Source organism: Phodopus roborovskii, unplaced genomic scaffold (assembly GCF_943737965.1).
Source record: "Phodopus roborovskii unplaced genomic scaffold, PHOROB, whole genome shotgun sequence".
NCBI classification, from domain to species: domain Eukaryota; kingdom Metazoa; phylum Chordata; class Mammalia; order Rodentia; family Cricetidae; genus Phodopus; species Phodopus roborovskii.
This window is the reverse complement of record NW_026125295.1, coordinates 16356247-16376333: the sequence shown is the minus strand read 5'-3', so window position 1 is coordinate 16376333 and position 20087 is coordinate 16356247. Positions and strand designations below refer to the sequence as shown.

Genomic DNA, 20087 nt, shown 5'->3' with positions numbered 1-20087 from the left:
CAATCATAAGGTAAAGTTAATGAAGTTAGAAACAAAATTTAGATGTGTACTTTTTCTTAGTTCCTACAAAGCTACTTCATATTGGTTTTGGCCAATGACTTTCAGAACACATTTTTTAGGAAGTTTAGAAGATTCTGATATGTAAACACAATTTCTTAAGCCGGGTTTTTCAAGGTATTGTAAACAAGATATTGAACTTAAAATATTTTTGGATAACTAAACTTCTTTTAAACAAAGTTTTGGGATAATTTGAGAATAAAGTTGTTCAATCAATATAACCATGATATGCTTATAAACAAAGTCAACCTAAACAGGAAACTGAGTTCTGTAATTATCAAATATCCAAAACAAAACAAAAAACAAAACCCATTCAATTAATTTTGCCCCAAGACATCATCTGCAATATGAATATCAAAAATATGATCTAAGCATTAGCATATTCCATAACACATAAAGAATCCTCTTGAGAAATGAATTTTTAATTGCCTATTTTGGCTGTAAAAACTGTCCATCATTGCTTGGCCCCAACATCATTATAATGTTAATAACAGAGAAACTGAAGGTGCAGTGACTCTGCCTCCATGCTCTTCACAATACTTACCGAGAGTTTCAACAATTGGTAGTTTCTTCACAATAGCCCTTTTCTTCACCATTCTCATAACACCCAAGGCTAGTGTCACTGTGACCACAATAGGCAAACCTTCAGGAATTGCTGCTACAGCCAAACTATATGCAATGAATACACAGTATTAAAATTTAAGTTGACTAACGACCCAACAATGCTCCTATTCCTGCTTCCTAACATTAACATTCTGTTCTACTTCTGTAATCATAATTTACATTTTTCATTCTTTGCTTAGAGGTTGATTATAAAAGTTGAAAAAAATGCAACATTCACAAAAATACTTTGCAGACTAAGTACCCTGAAGGGTTAAACACATGCACACCTCTGTCTTTCATCTGAGCAATTGTGGAATGAAACCCTTTGCTCTCATGCTTCCACTATGCCTTACTAAACCATAAAAAAAAATTCACATCTAACAAGCCTTCTCCAGCTTTTCTCCTTAAGTCACATTACAAATAACATACAGAAGACTAGATTATGAAAAACTTCATCAGAATGTTTTAATCTTAATCCAAAACTATTCCCAATTTTGACACTCTCTGTATTACCAGAAGTGGGTAACATCTGCTGGGTATAGTGGACTGTTAAACTGTAATTAATGAAGTGTAAACATTTCAAAACACATTCTTAACTTACAACCCTGGTTCTCCTTTGATGGTCTTGGGGTTTTGTGTGTTTGCTGGGTTTGGGGGCTGTTTTTTACTTTCTATGAGATCAGGTCTCATTGCACTGGACTAGCCACAAATTCATGATCCTCCTGCCTCAGCTAGGTAGCAGACATGATCCACCATAGCCAAGCAGCTACTTCTGCAGCTGTTTTATCAGCAAGCAAAACTTTTAAAAATAATGAAGGTTCTTAACTTGGTGAAAAAGGAAAGTCATAGTTTATGTTAACTGTGAAAGATTTCTGTTCTTAGATTTTTGAAACATTACAGTGGGAAGTTTCCCATTTCTGCATATAATTTCTTTGCTTAGATATTTCTCCATTTACATATAAACAGTATGAAGTGAACAAAAATAAGCATCATTAAAAACGAAAGAATGACACTATATATTGTCCTAGCAAAAAGGGGTGGTTTAGATTCTTATTGGAGACATTACATGATAAAATCCTTGCTACAAAAATAACCAGGAGAAGGGGCCTTTTTCATTTTGTCCTTAGAAACACACAGCTCACGGCGTAGTTTATAGCCCTGATACTTCAATTATACGGTTAACTTCATCCATTTTTACAGTCCAAAGAATTTCTATCTGGTTTTCTGTATTCTCTTTTGTCTGGTAATTGTTTAGTCATCTATCAATTCTCCTCTTTGCCATTATAATGGAAAACTCAAGAATTATCACATTTGATCAATGAATTCCTCAAAAAATTTAGGGGAATCAAAAACAAACAAACAAAAGTCCCACAAATATATAAAGACCATCTCTAAGATTTCCTTTATACTTCCTTATATGGGATATAGTGATCTAAATAAATTAATAAATAAACCCCTAAGGATAGTAAGATAATGATGGCTTATTACTACACCAACCTACCAGACAATTCCATCATTCTACTTTTTTTTTTTATATCAGTCACTTTTGGCACATACAGAAATCATTGTTAAATTAATTCTTAAAGTAATAAAAGCAAAATATTGTTTCAAGAAATGAGAAAATTAGAACACTAGAGACTCCATCATGATATATTTATACTTGAGTCCAACTGAATCACAGTTTTCATTCTATTAATCTTTTTTAATTTTCAGAATGTTTACATATACTGAAAAAATAATAAAAAAAGCAATACTGTGAATCCTTATGAACAGAATTACTTTAAGGAAAAAAAATAAAAGAAAGAAAGAAAAAATACTAAAGGACTAAACCTTTCCTATCATATGCTAACAATATCTCAAAAGCAATCCCCATTTTATTTCATATTTAATACCCCCAACACACACTTTTTAAAACAAGAGTTTCAGTTGTGCTCTAGCTCCTTTATGTTGTCACAAATACCATTGAGAGAAGGTATCGCTCTTCTTCTTCCTATATATTCCATATAAAATACCCAATTTGTCCTTTGGAAATACTGATTTTTGCTTTATTTTGTTTTAATATTTGAGATTTTCCATCCTGGTCTACTATATACAGAGATGCACTTAGAATTTATTTTCCTTTAGTTGACTAGGTGAGTTCTATCCTTTCTTACATACCCACACATCATCTTTTCTCCTTTTTCTTCCCTTCACAAACACACTGAGCACTTGCTATATTTAACTGATTAAACTAATACTTGGGCTGGGCGTAATCTACAGACTTACAATCATTTTCCTCTGTTGTTGATAATGTAATCTGATGTTGCTATAGATGGAAGGGAAGTAAAAGGTTTCCCTTTCTTCACTTGATTAACTCTAATTCTGTGACCTGATTTGAAGTATTGACCAGTTTGTTACTGAGCCATAGCATTTATAGTAAAGAAGATCACTGACAATCTTTCTCTGGTCTAAGAAAATCATAATTATCTTACAAGTTACAGTGACTCTTTTAACTGACTACACCTGTATCTTTTGCAAGCACTCAGTGGTAAATGAGGCTAACTGTAACCCAAGGTAATAATCTCGGAACTTGGAGCCTTCATATCTGTGGTGCCTGAGTGAACGGCTGCATGCTCTGCTGCAGGGACACTAGACTGGCCCTGCTGTCTTCAGGACACAGACATCATATGTGGTCTGTGAAGAGCTGAGTTAAAGCATCAGTACCAGTCATAGTGAGAATCCACAGATAATGAGAAGTCTGAGGACAATCTAACTATACTTCTTTTGTAGGTGGCTTGTGTTCCTCAGCCTCACAATAATGCATGGTGTATAGACTGCGGTATTTTTCATCTACCTGGTATATGATTAATTCATTCAGTCTCTACAGACCCAGGTTGCACTTTATCTTGAGAAGATACCTTTTCTGCGTGGTTTTTCTTTGACTTCTTTTTTGGAAATATTTCCTGAAATTTTTCTTCTCTGCTTTTATCTCATTATCTTTCATGGTTTTTGTTTTACTTTGTTTTGTTTTTTTATTTCTTGTTTTGCTATTTTCTCTCTTAAACTTCATTTTGAATTTTTAATTTCAGCAATCAAGATCTTATATTTCTAGAAATTCTTTGTTCTCTGATGCTTGTCTACAATAACCTGTCCCTCTTCCATGGATGACAAAAAAATATGTGAAGTTTAGAGGTTTCCTTTTTCTTTGAGAGCTGATTATTCCATTATTACAGTGTGGTTTTCTATATCACACTATGAGCTTTTGAACATTCCTTGTCTATCTACATGCAAAAATGCAACAGTGAGCTAACAGTCAAGTCTGCTGTTACTCCATTTTCCCATGAGATCACTTTACTATATGGCTTAGGTGAGGCAAATATTGTAACTATATAGTATATATGTATGTGGTTATATTTATATATTACATATAATACAGTATATTTTACATATGTATATGTGTGTATAAAATATATATATATAGTATGAATACAACAAAAACAGGATATGTCTTTTAAACTATTTAAGTAGAAACATTACACTTTCATGAGCTTTACATAAAACCAATCTCCATACTCAAATGAACTCCACCAGAGAGGAGAGACAAGAGAATGCATATATAAAAGAGAATGCATATACTAGAACTTACCTTACACTAATAGTAAACATTTCCAAAATGTCTTTTCCTAGTAACCAGCCAACCAACATGATGATACCTAGAACAAAATCAAGTATTTATTTTTCCTTTTTCTGTATAATCACCTACAGAGACTAGATGAAGAAGCTCAAGGGTACATAAAAGGGAAAGTATCCCCTAGACGCTGCCCTGAATGTTCATGTGCAGACTACTGATTCTCCTTCAGCTCTATTGCTCCAATTCATCTCAAAACAGAAACTGACAGTGCAAAGAATGCTGACAAATTTTTCATAGGATGAAATTGAAGGCAGACCTATAAAACACATAGGTCTTACACTTACTATCAACTTTACAAACAACACTGTAACTTAACTTTATATAAATCAATATAAGACACTGCACATGAAGTATGTACTTCCTGTGAATGAATTTAGGACAATCTCAAAGAAACTGGGATTTTTTAAACTTAACAAATTCACTAAAAGCATCTATAAACAGCAATAACCAAATAAAAGCAGCTATAGTAATACATACCAGTTAAAAGCAAAAGCAATATCATCCTGCCTCCTAAGGTAACAACTACCACCACACAGATATAAAACAGATATTTTAAGAATTGTTTCACTGAAACTGCACAAGGGAAAAAAACTGCTTTAAAATGCATTACTGAGTCTAAAACAAGAAGAACTACAATAAACAAAACAGTGGGAGAATTAGGAAGAAACTACATTAAAATTCTAAATTAATATATGTACTACATATATGATAAAGATGTTATTTCAAAATAGTAAATAAGTAATGGATTATAAAATTAGTAGTATCAGGATAATTAACTTTTGAGCAAGAAAGTTACAACTCTAACTTAAGCTACATAATTTCAAAAATAAGAATTTTGTTTAATTTAAATTAACTGATTTAAAAACAGAAGGTGTTTTTATACAATTCTATGCAATTTTTTGATGCCATTTATATACTATACAATGTTTAAAGCAAGGAAAATATGGCTTTCTCCTTAAAACAATTACCATATCATTCCGATATTTTTTTATTTGTTCTCTGATAATTTCATACATGTATACAATGTAGATTTATCCAAGCTACCCTGCCTCCCTCCAGCTCCTCCTGGATACATATTCCCAAATACATATTTCCCCCTTAATTTCAAGTCTGCATTTACTTTATAACCCACTGAGCCAAATTAGTGTTGCTCTTATGCACATGAGTGAAGGGCCACCCACTAAAGCATGAACAACCTACCAGGGGCCACACCCTTAAAAAAAACTAACTCTACATACCCAGCAGCCAAGAATGCCACTAGCTCTTCACTTAGGGGGTGGAGCTTCATGAGCCCCTCCATACTAGAATGCTGACTGGCTTGATCTTTTGCAGGTCTCTCATTCAGACAATTACAGTTGCTTTGAATTCATGACACAGGATCATTGGACCCTGTTACCTTCTAAGACACTATTTCTGACTCTTACCAACTTTCTGCTTCCTCTTCTACAATATCCGCTAAGACTTACTGGGAGTATGCTAGAGATGCTTTGTTTACGGATGAGCACCTCAGCCACTTACCAGTTGAGTCTATTAATCACTGTCTACTACACAAAAGTAGCTACTCTTTCATTAAAGGTGAGAGCTGCATACATCGAAGGAGATAGGAATAAGTATTCAGAAGGCAGCCTGATACTATGCAAAAATACAACAGTAATTCTACCCTTCATACTCAAAACAGAAATCCCAAGAAGCCAGTGAAATGGCTCAGTGGGTAAGGGAGCTTGCCATCATGCCAGACAACATGAATTCAATACCCAAAACCCATGTGATGATGGAGAGAAGTGACTTCCCCCAAGTTTTCCTCTGGCATCCAAATGTGTGCACATATGTATGCAAGATAAACATGTAAAAACAAGAAAAAAGAAAGCATAAGTAAAAATTGTATACATTCTCACTCTTTTCTTACCTATTATACCAAAGGAGTAAAAAGACAGCTGTTTGCCTAAGAGGTCCATGCTCTTCTGCAGAGGAGTTTTTGGTGCCTTGACAAATTGGAGAAGATTGCCACAGTTAGTTAAATGTAAATATTATCCAGGTGCCAGGAACTCCACAAAGCACTTGAAATGCATATTCCTAAAGTTAAGCACACAACTCTGCTAAAGGTCAATGCTCCCACCTTCACTGAAGAAAATGAGGCCCATGTCATATGGTGCAGGTTACACAGGCAGCAGCAAAAGCTTCCACTGGAAAGACCAATTTTCCTCTCTGTACCCACAAGCATGCCTAGTAACCCAAGTGTATGTTTTCTTCTGTGCCTCCCTGATCTGCCCATCTTCTTTGGTGATCTTTTACCACCAAGCTTCTTGCTCCACATTATAACACAAACCCGAGTCTTGATAAGTTAGCTACGAAATCTGGATGATTGTGGAAGCACACAGCATTTACAGAATGCAATTTTTACACTTACACACACACACACACACACACACACACACACACACACACACAGAGGAAACGGTGCTAAAATTCTGGGTGGAGTATAGGATTTGAGTTAAAAGCACATCAACAGTAATCCTAGGGCCAAGGAGTACACATCAGTGGCAGAACTTGTGCTGAGCACATGCTACACATTAGGTAACAGAACAGATCCATTTTCTATAAGGATAACACTAATCCAAAAACTGGCTATGAATCTTTTTCTAACATAAACAATGAATAAAATTTTTTTAAAAAAAAAAAACCCTTCAGAATAATGGCAATGTAAATTCAGACCCTTCCAATTTTATGGTTTCCAATTGTGTTTGTAAGCAAAAATAATGACCAATATCCTGAAGAAAATAGTCTTCAACTATAAATGCAAGAATCTATACTTTTCTACTACTTAAGACAGAAAATTACAGATTTGAAGAAACTGCTGAGAGTAAGTACTCACTTCTTCTGCTTGCATCATCTTAAAAACCTCTCCAAATTCAGAATTTTCTCCTGTTCCAATGACAATACCCTAAGGAGGAAACCAGGGAAATTAATTTATATTCATATGTAATCACTGACAGCTAGAGAAAGAAAAAAGCAAAGTGGGGAGAGACAGACACCAAAGATCTTTCATTTCCTTTCTTCAGTCTTACCTCCAGATTTGTGATAAACACATTCAAGTTTCCCTTTACAAATGAGCATGTTTATGCTACTTTTATCAATATTTACCCCTGTAAAATACAGACCCTGAAAACAAACTGACCCTAATGTGAGGCCCATATTTTAAATTTTAAATGTCCTAATACTCAATGAACATTTAATGCTGCTTCTTGTAGTTCCCTCCTCCCCCTCCCCTCCCCCGCTTCTACAAATAATGGTGCCTTTTAAAAAAAATTATTTATTTATGTATTTTTTTTAGCTGAGTGCTCTGTCTGCGTGTGTGTCTGTATATCAGAAAGGGACATCATATCCCATTATGGATGGTGTAAGCCACCATGTCGTTTCTGTGAATTGAACTCAAGACCTCTAGAAGAGCAGCCAGTACTCTTAACCGCTGAGCCATCTCTCCAGCCTAAATGGTGCATTTTATATTGGTAGAATATTAGAAAACAAAAAACAAAATAGTTTAAATACATCATTAGGTTAAAAACATAGTGAAAATATTATAACCACTACTACTTAAAAATTAGAAATAAAAGTAACCACAAAAAAAAGAGAGAAAATAGAAAAAAAATGGGTAAGTGGTGTAGCTCAGAAAAGGCTCTTGCTACCAAGTCTGATGACCTGCATTTGAATCCTTGCAGCTATAGAGCTATAGACACATGACTCACAAAGTGGTCCTGACATCAATGTACATGCCATAGTGCCCATTTGCCTATACATACACATACATATGCACACAGATATAGTTTGAAATTTTTTTAAAGAACAGAAAAATCTCTTTTTCTTAATGAAGAAACTGCTTTTATATTCAAGAGAAAAATCATCATCACCTTTGCTTTGCCACATCTGACCAGCGTTCCCATGAAGGCAATGTTACTTCTGGATGCAAGATCTCCATTAGCAGCAGCTGCTTGAGGAGCTGTCACCTTAGAACAAGGAGTTGTCTCCCCTGTCAAGCTGGACTCATCAATGGAAAGATCCACAGCCTTGGAAAACAAGTGTTCCATAAATTTAAATTAACGTACCTTTCACATCTTCCAATATTCACATCCAGCTATTAGCTACATCTTGTTTTATATCCATTACTAGAAAAAGACTAGATCAGTATAGAAATACATGTTAAACAAAGTCATCAAAACCTGAGACATGAAACAAAGAACACTTACCATAAGAATACAACTACGGAAATGGAGACATCAGGTGAAACTACAACTAAGAACCCAATTGTCCTAACAAAATATTATTGCTTAGTTTTGCTATATCTCAAAGTATTCACCTTTCTAAGCAGAGAAAATGCCATCTTAGGCGAGGAAAATGTTTATGTGATCTAGATCAGTTTCTGAAAGCACAACCCACAAAAAAATATTTCCCAAGTGTATGCAGCAGAGGAAGCCCCATGCGAATGCAATACTGAATGAGTGAGCGCTGCTGCTGACAAGGCCACATCAATGATGACAGTCTCAGCCCCATGGGAATGGCAAAGCCTCCTCCCCCATCCTCACACTGGGATGGTAGGAATTTAAGTCCTACAAACCAATATGAAATCAGGCATGGTGGCAAGGGCTTGTAGTCGTCCCAGTGTTGGGGAAGTGCAGACAGGAGAGAAAGGAGCCTAGGGCTCACTGGCCAGCAACCACAGACTAATCTGGAGCCTTGGAATCCAGTGAGATGCCTTGTCTGAAAAAACAAGGGGACATCCCAGGTCTCTTGCTACCACAGGCACAAACATGGGCACACACACACACATACACACCCCATTTTTAAGAATATTTGAATTTGATTTTTATCCCTGTTTAGAAATTGCTTTATAATTCAAGTACTTAATGAGGAAAAGGGTCCCAGCAACTTTTATAAGTAAATTTTTAAAAACATGTCCATTATCTGCCATTCCCCAGAGGGAAGCAGTTATACCACCCCACCCCCCAAGAAACATAATTAAGAAAACGGGACTGGAGAGATCGTTCAGTAGTTAAGAGCACTGGTTGTTCTTCTAAAGGACCCAGGTTTGATCTTTAGTATGGCAGCTCACAACTGTCTAGAACTTCAACTCTAGGAGATCTGATGTTCTCTTTCAGTCCCCTTGAGGACCAGGCATGCAAATGGTACGCTGGCATACATGCAGGCAAAAAATGCCCATAAAATAAAATAAGCTTAAATTTTAAGAATCTTGAGTTTCGTGTGTGTGTGTGTGTGTGTGTGTGTGTGTGTACATATACGTGTACACACACACACATACACATACACACACACAGCTGACTTCACAAGAAAAAAAATTAACTGGAAAAAACCCTCTGTGAAGAAGCCTAGACATCAAACTTAGACTAGAAAAAGATAAGTGAACTGTATTAACTATGCTTAAAGAACTAACAAAATCAAGAAACATACTTTAGAGAAAATATTAGTAGAAATCACATGAGGAAATGATTAGAAATCTAGGGGCTGGGACTATAGCTCAATGGCAGAACACCCGCCTAGGGTTGTATGAGGGGTTGGGTTATATAAGACAAGACACAGTTCAATCAATTAATATTTATTATATAAACCAGGCACTGAAAAAGTCTGAATGAGAAATTACCTAGAAGAGGTTCAACATAGAAAATTAAAAAAAAAAAAACTTGAAAGTTGGGACAATTAAAAATCACTAGTCTAGAGACTCAAGAAATGGTTCAGAAGTTAAGAACACCTGCTACTCTTATAGGAGATCAGGATTCATTTCCCAGAACCCACATGGCAGCTCATAAAACTGTAATACCAGTTCCAAGGGATCTGACACCCTTTTCCAGACTCTGCATATAGCAGGCATGTAGCCAATTCTCATACACACAAAATACAATTTTAAATCACTACTTGGGCTAAAGAGATGGCTCGATGGTTAAGAGCACGGGCTATTATTCTTCCAGAGAACACAGGCTCAATTCCTAGCATCCATTTGAAGGCACACATCTATTGCACCTCCAGTACCAGAGGATCAGATGTCCTCTTCTGATCTCCATAGGTACTGCTTGGTGCCCAGACATAAGCGGAGGCAAAATACCCATACAAATAAGATAATAAAAATTTTAAATAAAATAAATAAGAAATGCTTTTTAAAAATCACAAGTCTAAAGAGCAGAATGAAAAACATAGGTGAAGGATCTGTATGTAAGTCACTATCAAGCAAAACAAGCTACAAACTTTCCAGAAAGAGGGGAGGAAGAAAGACAGGAAGAGTAAATACCTGACTATATAATGGCCAGCAACTTCCCAAACCAATCCACAATGAGAAACATTATTTATTTAAAAATGCTGGACAAGGAAATGACCAAAAAAATCTTTAAAACAAAGCAAGTTCTATCACTTACAATAGAGTCACAAAAAATTCACAATCCAATTCTTATTAAAATCCATAGAAGGAGTTTAGAGAGATGGCTCAAAGTTAAGAGTACTTGCTGCTCTTTCAGAGGACTGGAGTTTGGGTCTCAGAAAACCACTAGACTTACTTCCTTGCATGGAGATGGAATGTACTTGCCACCCTACTTTAGAGGCAAGGTTTCTCACTGAACCTAAAAGCTCACAGTGATGCTTAGTGTTCTCAACAGAGTCTAGAATCACTCAGGAGATGGGCTTTTAAGCATGTCTGTGGGACAGTGATTCTCAACCTGTGAGTCATGATCCCTTTGAGAGTTGTATATCAGATATCCTGTATTATCAGACATTTACATTATGTCACAACAGTAGCAAATTAGTTACGAAGTAACAAGGAAATAATATGGTTGGGGATCACTACAACATGAGGAGGTTGAAAACCACTGCTATCGGGTATGACCTTGATTACATTAACTGAGGCAGAAAGACCTACCCACTATAGGTGTCACCATTCCCTAGGCAGAGGATTCAGAACAGTCTGAGTCAAACAGTGCAGAAATCAAAGCAAGCTAAGTACTACCGTGCATACCCTTACTGCTCTCTTCTGCCATATTGTAGTCAGCTGTTCCGAGATCCTGACAGCTTCACTTCCTGGCCATGATGGAACTATAACCATGAACTGTTAGCTAAGTTGCTTTTTGTAGACTAAGACCATGTGCCCATGCTAGCTGTCCAGAAAGCACCCCAGATCTGCCTGTTTCTACCATTATTCTGGGGTTCCAGACACGCCCAGCTCTAACATGGGTCCTAAAGATTCAAATTCAGACTTTCTTGCTTATAGTACTCTAACTCACTCAACCATCTCCTCAACCCCAGGGAGCACATTTCTTAAACTATGGTCATAACACAGGTTGAGATCACATTAATTGTAAGAGGTTTTGAAAAATTTTGCAACAGTGAATGATTTCTGAACATCCAATCACCATAAATACATTCAACATCAAATCTGAGTTTTTTTGGTTTTTTTTTTTTTTTTTTTTTTTTTTTTTTTTTTCCTGACAGAACTCACATTACGTTGAACTGGGGAACTTCACTGCTGCCTGGTTCTGAACATACAACATGCACTTTGTGTATACAGTGACACCACACACTGACTAAGTGCTTTATGAATTGTAAAGCTTTTACTATGCATAGAAATGTTTCTGGTGTTACATAAACATAATGGTAAAAAGAATTATTTGTAATCAGTGTCTGCATTCAAGTATGCTATGATGTTACTCTTGGTTGTCAAGTTGACCACATTAGACCACTTCTTCAACATTAATGATAATGCTTTGTCCTTCCTGTGGTAGATACTTAGTCTGGCTATGAATTTACCTTTCCTACACATAATGCATCTGCCAAAACCACCATACAGGAACTCAGAGAATGCCAGATCCACCACAATACTGTATTCCACACAGTATTGCTTCTTTCCAAGGGTCTCACCTAGCCAAAGCAATGTGAAATCATAGGATCCACCTGTCTTACCATGTGTTTTGCCATGTTTCCTACCAACCTAAATCTTCTGGCCCAACAGAAACACAATGAATGACCTTTTGAAGACACAGTTACAGTGCCAACTAGGTGGCAACATATAGGGCTGGCAGGAGGCAGGCAGTATGTGCTGTAAATCAGCATCCAATATATGTTCCGGTTTCTCCCATAGCCAGGATCCACAGGCCCAGAGATCAAGGGGTGGAAAGGGGAATACTTCCATTCATTATTATCTCCCCTAGTAACCCACTAGGAAAATGCTTGTCTCCTATTCCCATCAGGGAGAAATCTGAGCTTCCAATTCAATGGCGTATTTGTGGTGGCTACTGGCAGGAGCAATCTCCTCTCTAGAACCAAAACTTCTTGGCATGACCACTACTAATATAACAGGTATGATGGCTTGGTTGTCAACTCAACAACATCTATAATTAACTAATTAAATAAAACCAAATTGCTGGACACACCTGTGAAGGATTTTTTTTTTCCTCCTTGATCAAATGATTTGAAGTGGGAAGACCCATTTCTAATCCAGATTTCTGAGGTGGGAAGAGGCACCTTTAATCGGACCACACCTTCTGCTGGCAGCCTATACAAAGGCCATGAAAGAAGGACGTTCTCACTGCCTGCTAGCTCTCACTCTTGCTCACACTAAAGTCCATCCCTTTACTGGCATTACAGCATACTTCTTTGGATTCCAGTGTGCACTAAAGACCAGCTGGTGGTCACAGAGACCACAACAGAGCATGGGATCCCCAGAAACTGGAGTTACTGCTAGTTGCGAGCCAATATGTTGTTGCTGGGAATCAGTTCTCTACAAGAGAAGCAAGTACTCTTCACCACTAAGCCATCTCTCCAGTCCAAAATGTAATTCTTTATGTAAAAATTAAAAAGTCTCTCCATCTCATTGGTAAACTTGTTTGTCCCTTTAGTAAATGGTAAATTATAAGCACACTGAAGAACTTTTATGGTTTTCTGTATGTGATTTTGTGTTTTTTATTACCTGCTAATACGTCATTTGCAGACATATTTTATATACCTACATTTGGAGTCACAAAGAAATTTTTCAGGCAAAATGAAGTCATGAGTGGAGGGTTCTGGAAACATTCCCACAGATAACAAGACTGCAGTGACATAAATAATTAGACAGCAGAAGCCTTTCCCTACAAGCAATGTTTCAAATTTAATTGGATTAAACTTACTAAGTGTATATCCATAAAACAGAAAATTACATGACAATAAAAAGTAGTAAAGTACTAGATGAAGTACCTAAAAATATACGAAGTGAAACAGAGCTACATATTATATGACTCCTTTAAATCAATAAAATGTCTAGAATAAGCAAACATACTTTAGTGTCAAAACAATCTGTGGCTATCAGAGGTGAATGACAAAATATAAGGAGTTTTCTTTGGAAAGAGATGAAACTTTATTGTGGTAATGGGACACAGCTATGAACAGGCTGAAAACCACTAAATGTTAGATTTCACTTGTGCATATCTTATCATATGTGAATTAAGTGACAAGTATACTAGTGCCAAGTATAGTGTTTCAAACCTATGATATGCTGAGGAAGGCAGGGGCCAGCCTGATCTATATTTTAGAGCCTGTTTCAAAAGACCCTGTCTCAAAAATATAAACAATGTATTTTTAATGAATTTTTAATGAGGTTGGTGCATCCAGCACTTTTGGCAGAAACTGGTTACAAGTACAGAATCTCAAGCCAACAGACCACAACCCCAGATGATTTCCATGCATTTCCAGAGGAGGGATGCACTGTTAGGCAACTCTGCCTCTCACTGAGAAAGTAAAATACGCACTCAGTAGAAACCATACTTCGACTTTTACATTACTCAAATGATTATGGGCTGTGTAGTATGCCAGAGACATATAAGTCTCACTGAGGATGCAATCAATACAGTGTACTATGTGCCTTACGCCATCATAAGTTAGGTAGATGTTTTTGATAGAGTATTTTAAACTTTCAGTGGGCCTTTTGAGACATAACCCCACACTGAGTCAAGGAGCTCCTCTACTAGAACCCTCACAGATTTTAACACTTTCCCACACTGTGTTTCAATTACCATGACTACCTTGCATGAGGCATTCTCTGTTCATAGCTACATCATCTCTTCTCTCAGTGTCTACCTTTTAATTCTCGAACCTGATTACTGAGTTCTATCTTATACATATCTGTGTTCACAAATACTGGATTCCCTAATCAACATAATTCTATCATCTCTGTCTGCTATAGAACCTAACTCGGGTTGTCTCAACAGTATGGTAGTTGACTAAGTGGATACCTTACCGCTAAAGACTTTACAGCAAAACGCATATACATTGGGGGCGGTGGGAGGAGAAACACCACCGGAAAGATGCTTACACTCGACACTATTTCAAATAAACTATGTGTTAATCATTACACTGCTAACCCTTTAATTAATCAATATCCATGTACTCTCAACTTACCTCAAATAAGCGTAAGTCCGCAGGAACTCTGTCTCCCACAGAAAGGCAAACTGTGTCACCTGGAACCAAGTCTCGGGCAAGTGTATGCTCCAATTTTCCTTCACGCACACTATAGCATGAAACAGAAATATCACAGTAAGAAAACCACACTAATCCTCTTTGAGATTACATTTAATTTCAGAAGAACCTGTCTTAGGAAAAATGCTTGTTACTTCCAAAAATGTAAGTCAAACTACAACCTAAGAGCACAGGCTAAAAAGATGGCTCAGTGGTTAAAAAGTACATGCTGTCTTGCTGAGGAACCAAGTGTGGCTCCCAACACCCTCATCAGGTAGCTCACCACTGCCTATAACTCCAGCACTAGAGAATCCAACACTTCCTGCCTCCTCAGACACCTGCACTTACATGCACATATCCATACATAGACACACACAATAATTTAATTTTTAAAATTTAATCTTTAAAAACAAAACAAAAAAGCTAGGCATGATACATTTTTTTAAATCCCAGCATCTGGGCGGTAGAAGGCAGAGGCAGGCAGATCTCTGAGTTTGAAGATGGCCTGGTCAACATAGCAAGTTTTGGGCCAGGCAATGCTACATAGTAAGACCTGTCTTTAAAAAAAAAAAAAAACTTAAGTACTTGATTAACTGTGTGTTCTTACTAAATTACACAAGTTACAGGGGGTTGGGGGAGGGGAAATCACTGGAAGAACTGGTTAGCTATCCTGATGGGAGATGCCATTATGTATATATGTTTCTCATTCTTGTTAATGAATAAAGACTGTTGGCCAATCGGAAAGGAAGATAGGAGGGACTAGGAGACAAGGAGGAAAGAGGAAGTAGGAAGGAGGAGTCAGCATGGAGAGCCTGGAGAGAACAGAACCGCCATTCCTCCACTCTCGGTAAGACCACATGGAAATACATAGAAATGGGTTAATACTTAAGACAGAGCTAGCCGATAAGAAACTAGCACCTGGCCAACAGCATAATATCAAATACAGAGTCTCAGTGTGTTATTAGGGGCTGGCACGGCAGCGGGACAAGACCAGAAGCGGCAGGCAGAAAAACCGTAAACCTTACACTATCCAAATATGAACATTGAGACTATCTTGAGATATACGTCATTACACTACTTTCATCAATTACTTAGAAGAGTATTTGACATATACTCACTCCTGCACTTAAAAGCACAAGTGAGCCAAACTAAACCCAGTCCATCAACTACATCCCTGCCCTCCAACAGGAAGATAGGAGGCAGGAATAGACTCCCCAGAAGTCCCCAGAAGGGCCAGCACACATGAACACGAACAGGATAGACTGCCTCAAAAAATGTAGAAGGCGAACACTCCACCTGAAGTAATTTCCTGACCTTCCCAGGTGTGTCATGTCACATGCATGCCACACTCCATATATGCACATACATGAACAAATTTTATTAAAGCCTGTTGAAAAAAGCGGTCCCAAACCATCAATAATACAATGTTTGCTATAATGACCAGATTTTTCTCATCATATTCAACAGTCTCTTCTTTGTGTTAAAACAAAGCTGGAACAACAATACTTACAATACTAGTCACATTCAATTTCTATTATTTAAGGCATAAAAAACTCAAATGAAAGGGACATACCAATGGCATTCTGGTGGGACAAGTTTACTCAATTCTTCTAGAGATTTTTCTGAACGATATTCCTATTTAGAGAAAAAGTGAAATTTAATATTAGCAAAACACAAAGAAATTCAAATGGTCCTTTTAGACTTAAGTATTAATCGTTATTACTTAAAAGTTTCTTTCATTTCATTTCTTGATTTACTTATCCTTATACTCTTAACCCATAAAAACTTTTCCCTAAGTTATTGTAATTAAACATTCCCAATTATATACATTCTAAAAGTCAATGTGCAAATCTAAGACTGTTTTAGAAGAAAATGAAAGCCACTTATTACATCCAAAGAATACAGTAAAAGTTAACATAATTGAGCCCCCCCCCTTTTTTTTTAAAGATAATTTTACACTTGGGTTTAGCAACCAACGAAGCCAAAATATTGATCTGTATATAATATTTACTTTGAGGACTTAACCCCACACTGACTATTCTAGTTTGTGAAATAAATTTGCTTGGAAATAAAACAATGTAGCTGATACTATTCTGACATTCACTTTTCTTGTAAACCTGAACTACATGAAAGGGAAGCTTCTGAGAGGCCCTGATGCTCTTCTGCAATCACACAACCTTTCATGGACATAACCAACAGCTATGGGTCAGAAACATCCTCCATCTCACTGGCTACTTAAACCTATGTTTCCTTGAGTGGCTGTGCTTCATACGGCACCAAGGCTATTCGTGCCTCATGTCTAACATTTTGGCCTGAAGTTAAAGGGTGAGGGACAAAAGCAGGAATAAAAGGAGTGTCTTGAAATACCTGCCATGCCAGCACTTTCAAGTCTACCAATCATCAACTGCTTCAAATGAGAATGCAAAGCCATGTAAGGATATCTCAGAAGTACATCAATCACTACCCAGACAAGAGGGATAAATGTAAGCACAATCTACAAATATGAAAAATTATCACAAGTGCCTCTCAATCTACCAACCACAGTGACAAATTTGGAAATTTTATTCAAAAATTCTGCACAGGTAGAAAATACTAACCAACTATAGTCTCTAATCAAACAGAAGCTAGCAGTTTTTGTCTTTGCAAAGCTGTTGTAAGAGGGGTCATCCTATGAAAATGCAGGGTAGCCAGTGACTTGAAGGGCTGGGCAGAAGGAAAATGGGGAGAAAGGTTTAGAATTTGTTTATAAAGGTATTCTGTTGCTTTCTTAGACATGTTTAAGGAAAGGGGTTAAATCTGTATAAAAAGCATACTCATTATTAAAAACGAAGCTTTTTTATTTCTCAGCTGTGGCAGTCTGAACATAAAATGTCACATAGGCTCCTGTGATTGAATACTTGGTCCCCAGATGGTGGTACTCTTTGGACAATTGCAGAACCTTTAGGAACAGAGCTTCACAGGAGGATGTGGGTCACTAAAGCTGGCCCTCAAGTTGCACATTCTAAACCACTTGCTACCAGCTCTCAGCTCCCTACACCTGCCTCCACCCCTTCCCTAAACTCAACTCTTTTTCCAAGTTACTTCTTGTCAGATATTGGGTCACAGTAATGGGAAAAGTAGCTAATGAAGCATCAAATAAAACTACCACTGAGAACCAGCAACAGATCCCAGCCAATTTAAAATGTATAACACACTCCATGTAAAACCCCACAATGGTTACATTAAAAATCAAACTCTGTGGGGTATTTTGAGGACAGGCGTTCTTTATTTTCCAAAGAGGACAAGTTGCTAGGGCTTTACATACAGTGGTAACATCTATATGAAATCTTTCATAATCTGATATATCAATGAAAACCCAAGAGGGAGATAAATGTCCTAATTCAGGGTAAAGAGTTATAAGAAGGCTCCAGTTACTGGCCCAGTACAGATCACACCACTCACTTGTCTGGAATGAGGAACTTCCTTAGATGATGCACAACCTGTAATGGCTTATATATACATTCACCAGCTCCAACAGCCCAAAGGCAATACTCTGTTATAAGAAGATGCCCCACCCTAAACAAGAATACTGATGGTTTACTAAAGGAGCTCATAAATTTCCAAGTAATCTGACTCCAGCTAGCTTTCTACACTCAGTTATTACAGAACTAGAAACTGACTTGTGTCAGGAACTACTTTAAAACACAGTGACAAAAGTCACCAGGAAATAAATTATATAATGTAAGAATAATTCCAATCACTGTCTGGAACTAGCTCTTGTGGACCAGGCTGATCTCGAACTCACAGAGATCTGCCAAATTCTGTCTCTCGAGTGCTGGGACTAAAGGTGTGTGCCACCACCACCCGGCTACAATCTCTGTCTTAAGAATCAAAGCATGGACCTCAGGACATACAGCATCATTATATTTCTCCTTACAGTAGATTAATCCTTCTATTCTTATTAGTCATATTCAAAGTAAGACCTAATAAACTAGGAAACTTCTAAAATATATAGAAGTTTCAAACATTTAAATAAACATAAAACAAGCTTATAAATGTGTATGTTTTTTTTTGTTTTTTTGTTTTTTTTTGTTTTGTTTTTTTTTTTTTAATTCCTATACTTGCTAACCTGACACCATGCTTGGTGTTATGATCCCTCTCTTCTCTGCCCCCTCCTTTTTTCCTTTTCCCCTTCTTCTTTGTATTAATGTAGTGTTTTAACATCTGGCCCATGTTGGCCTGGAGTTGACAATCCTCCTGCCTCTACCTGAGTGCTGAGAAAGAAAGAAATCATGACACCATCTCCACATTATTCAGAATCATCTTTAAAAGAGACTTCTTACCTGCTTCTCTTGCTATTTGAATGACTATAATGAATAGGAAGTAGGACCACCCCTTCTTAGTAAATATGAAATTTTAGAAAAAATAACTTTAATTACCAGACAAGACTAATAAAGCTAGGAAACAAATTCAATGAAAAAGTACACTGCTAAGAGAAAACAGCCTCAGGAATCTGCCAAGTTTTCTTCAGATGGTATCTAATAAACTGCCCACGCAATTTTACACTCACTTCTTTTTTGTTCATCTTAGACTTAACACTAATAGGTATTGGCCCAATTTTATAACTAGAAAAAAATTTTAACTTAATGGTGGATTGGTTTAATATTACTGTGCTTTTTGTTACCATCTGTTTCTATTAAAAAAAAAAAAAAAAAAAAAAAAAAACAAGGCTATGTTCATCCCACTACCTAAAATCAAACCAGTGCCTCTTCTCACAAATACCCACAGTTGGCTATTAACCTGAAATTGTTTTAAAATAATACATTATTAGGAATATACTACCACCCAGTATGTTCAGATTATTTCACATAAGTCACTTTAACTTGTTTTTAAGTAACCAACTAATCTACTACTAATAACCTGGCAAAACAGATTACTCACCTGAACAAAGGCCACGGTGACGACAATAAGTATTGCCTAAAAAAACAAACAGTCTTTTAAATCAGAAATTAACGAGAAATAACATTTAGCCACATTTTGTTTCTCTGGTTGTACAGTCCCAAGAGAATGGATTTTTAGCACTAAAGCAAGTGAGAGAAGAAATCAATTTGCCTTAGAGCCTGAGGGAAAAGAATATAAATTTAAATGGCTAACCATCCCCATGACAGGTTCCAAAACTTTCTGAATCCACCTAAGGCCTCCCAAATTAAGAACTTGCTTTTATTTATGTGGGTAGCATCTGTTATAATTGATACATTAATTACTTGTTTAATTTTAATTTCTACATGCTAAGTTACGG

At 36.7% G+C, this 20087-nt stretch overlaps 1 protein-coding gene across 4 annotated transcripts in view; it reads right to left on the bottom strand.

Moving 5' to 3' along the window:
* Atp2c1 (ATPase secretory pathway Ca2+ transporting 1) overlaps positions 1-20087 on the bottom strand; it is a 111160-nt gene that overhangs the window by 34575 nt on the left and 56498 nt on the right. For all 4 annotated transcript variants that reach the window (XM_051205736.1, XM_051205761.1, XM_051205743.1 and 1 more), the window contains 8 exons: positions 19730-19765; positions 16383-16444; positions 14753-14861; positions 8236-8391; positions 7203-7271; positions 6237-6312; positions 4286-4352; positions 602-726 (listed from right to left, as the gene is read on the bottom strand). In XM_051205736.1, coding sequence (XP_051061693.1) covers positions 602-726; positions 4286-4352; positions 6237-6312; positions 7203-7271; positions 8236-8391; positions 14753-14861; positions 16383-16444; positions 19730-19765 — 700 coding nt within the window. The remainder of the gene's footprint in view (positions 1-601; positions 727-4285; positions 4353-6236; positions 6313-7202; positions 7272-8235; positions 8392-14752; positions 14862-16382; positions 16445-19729; positions 19766-20087) is intronic.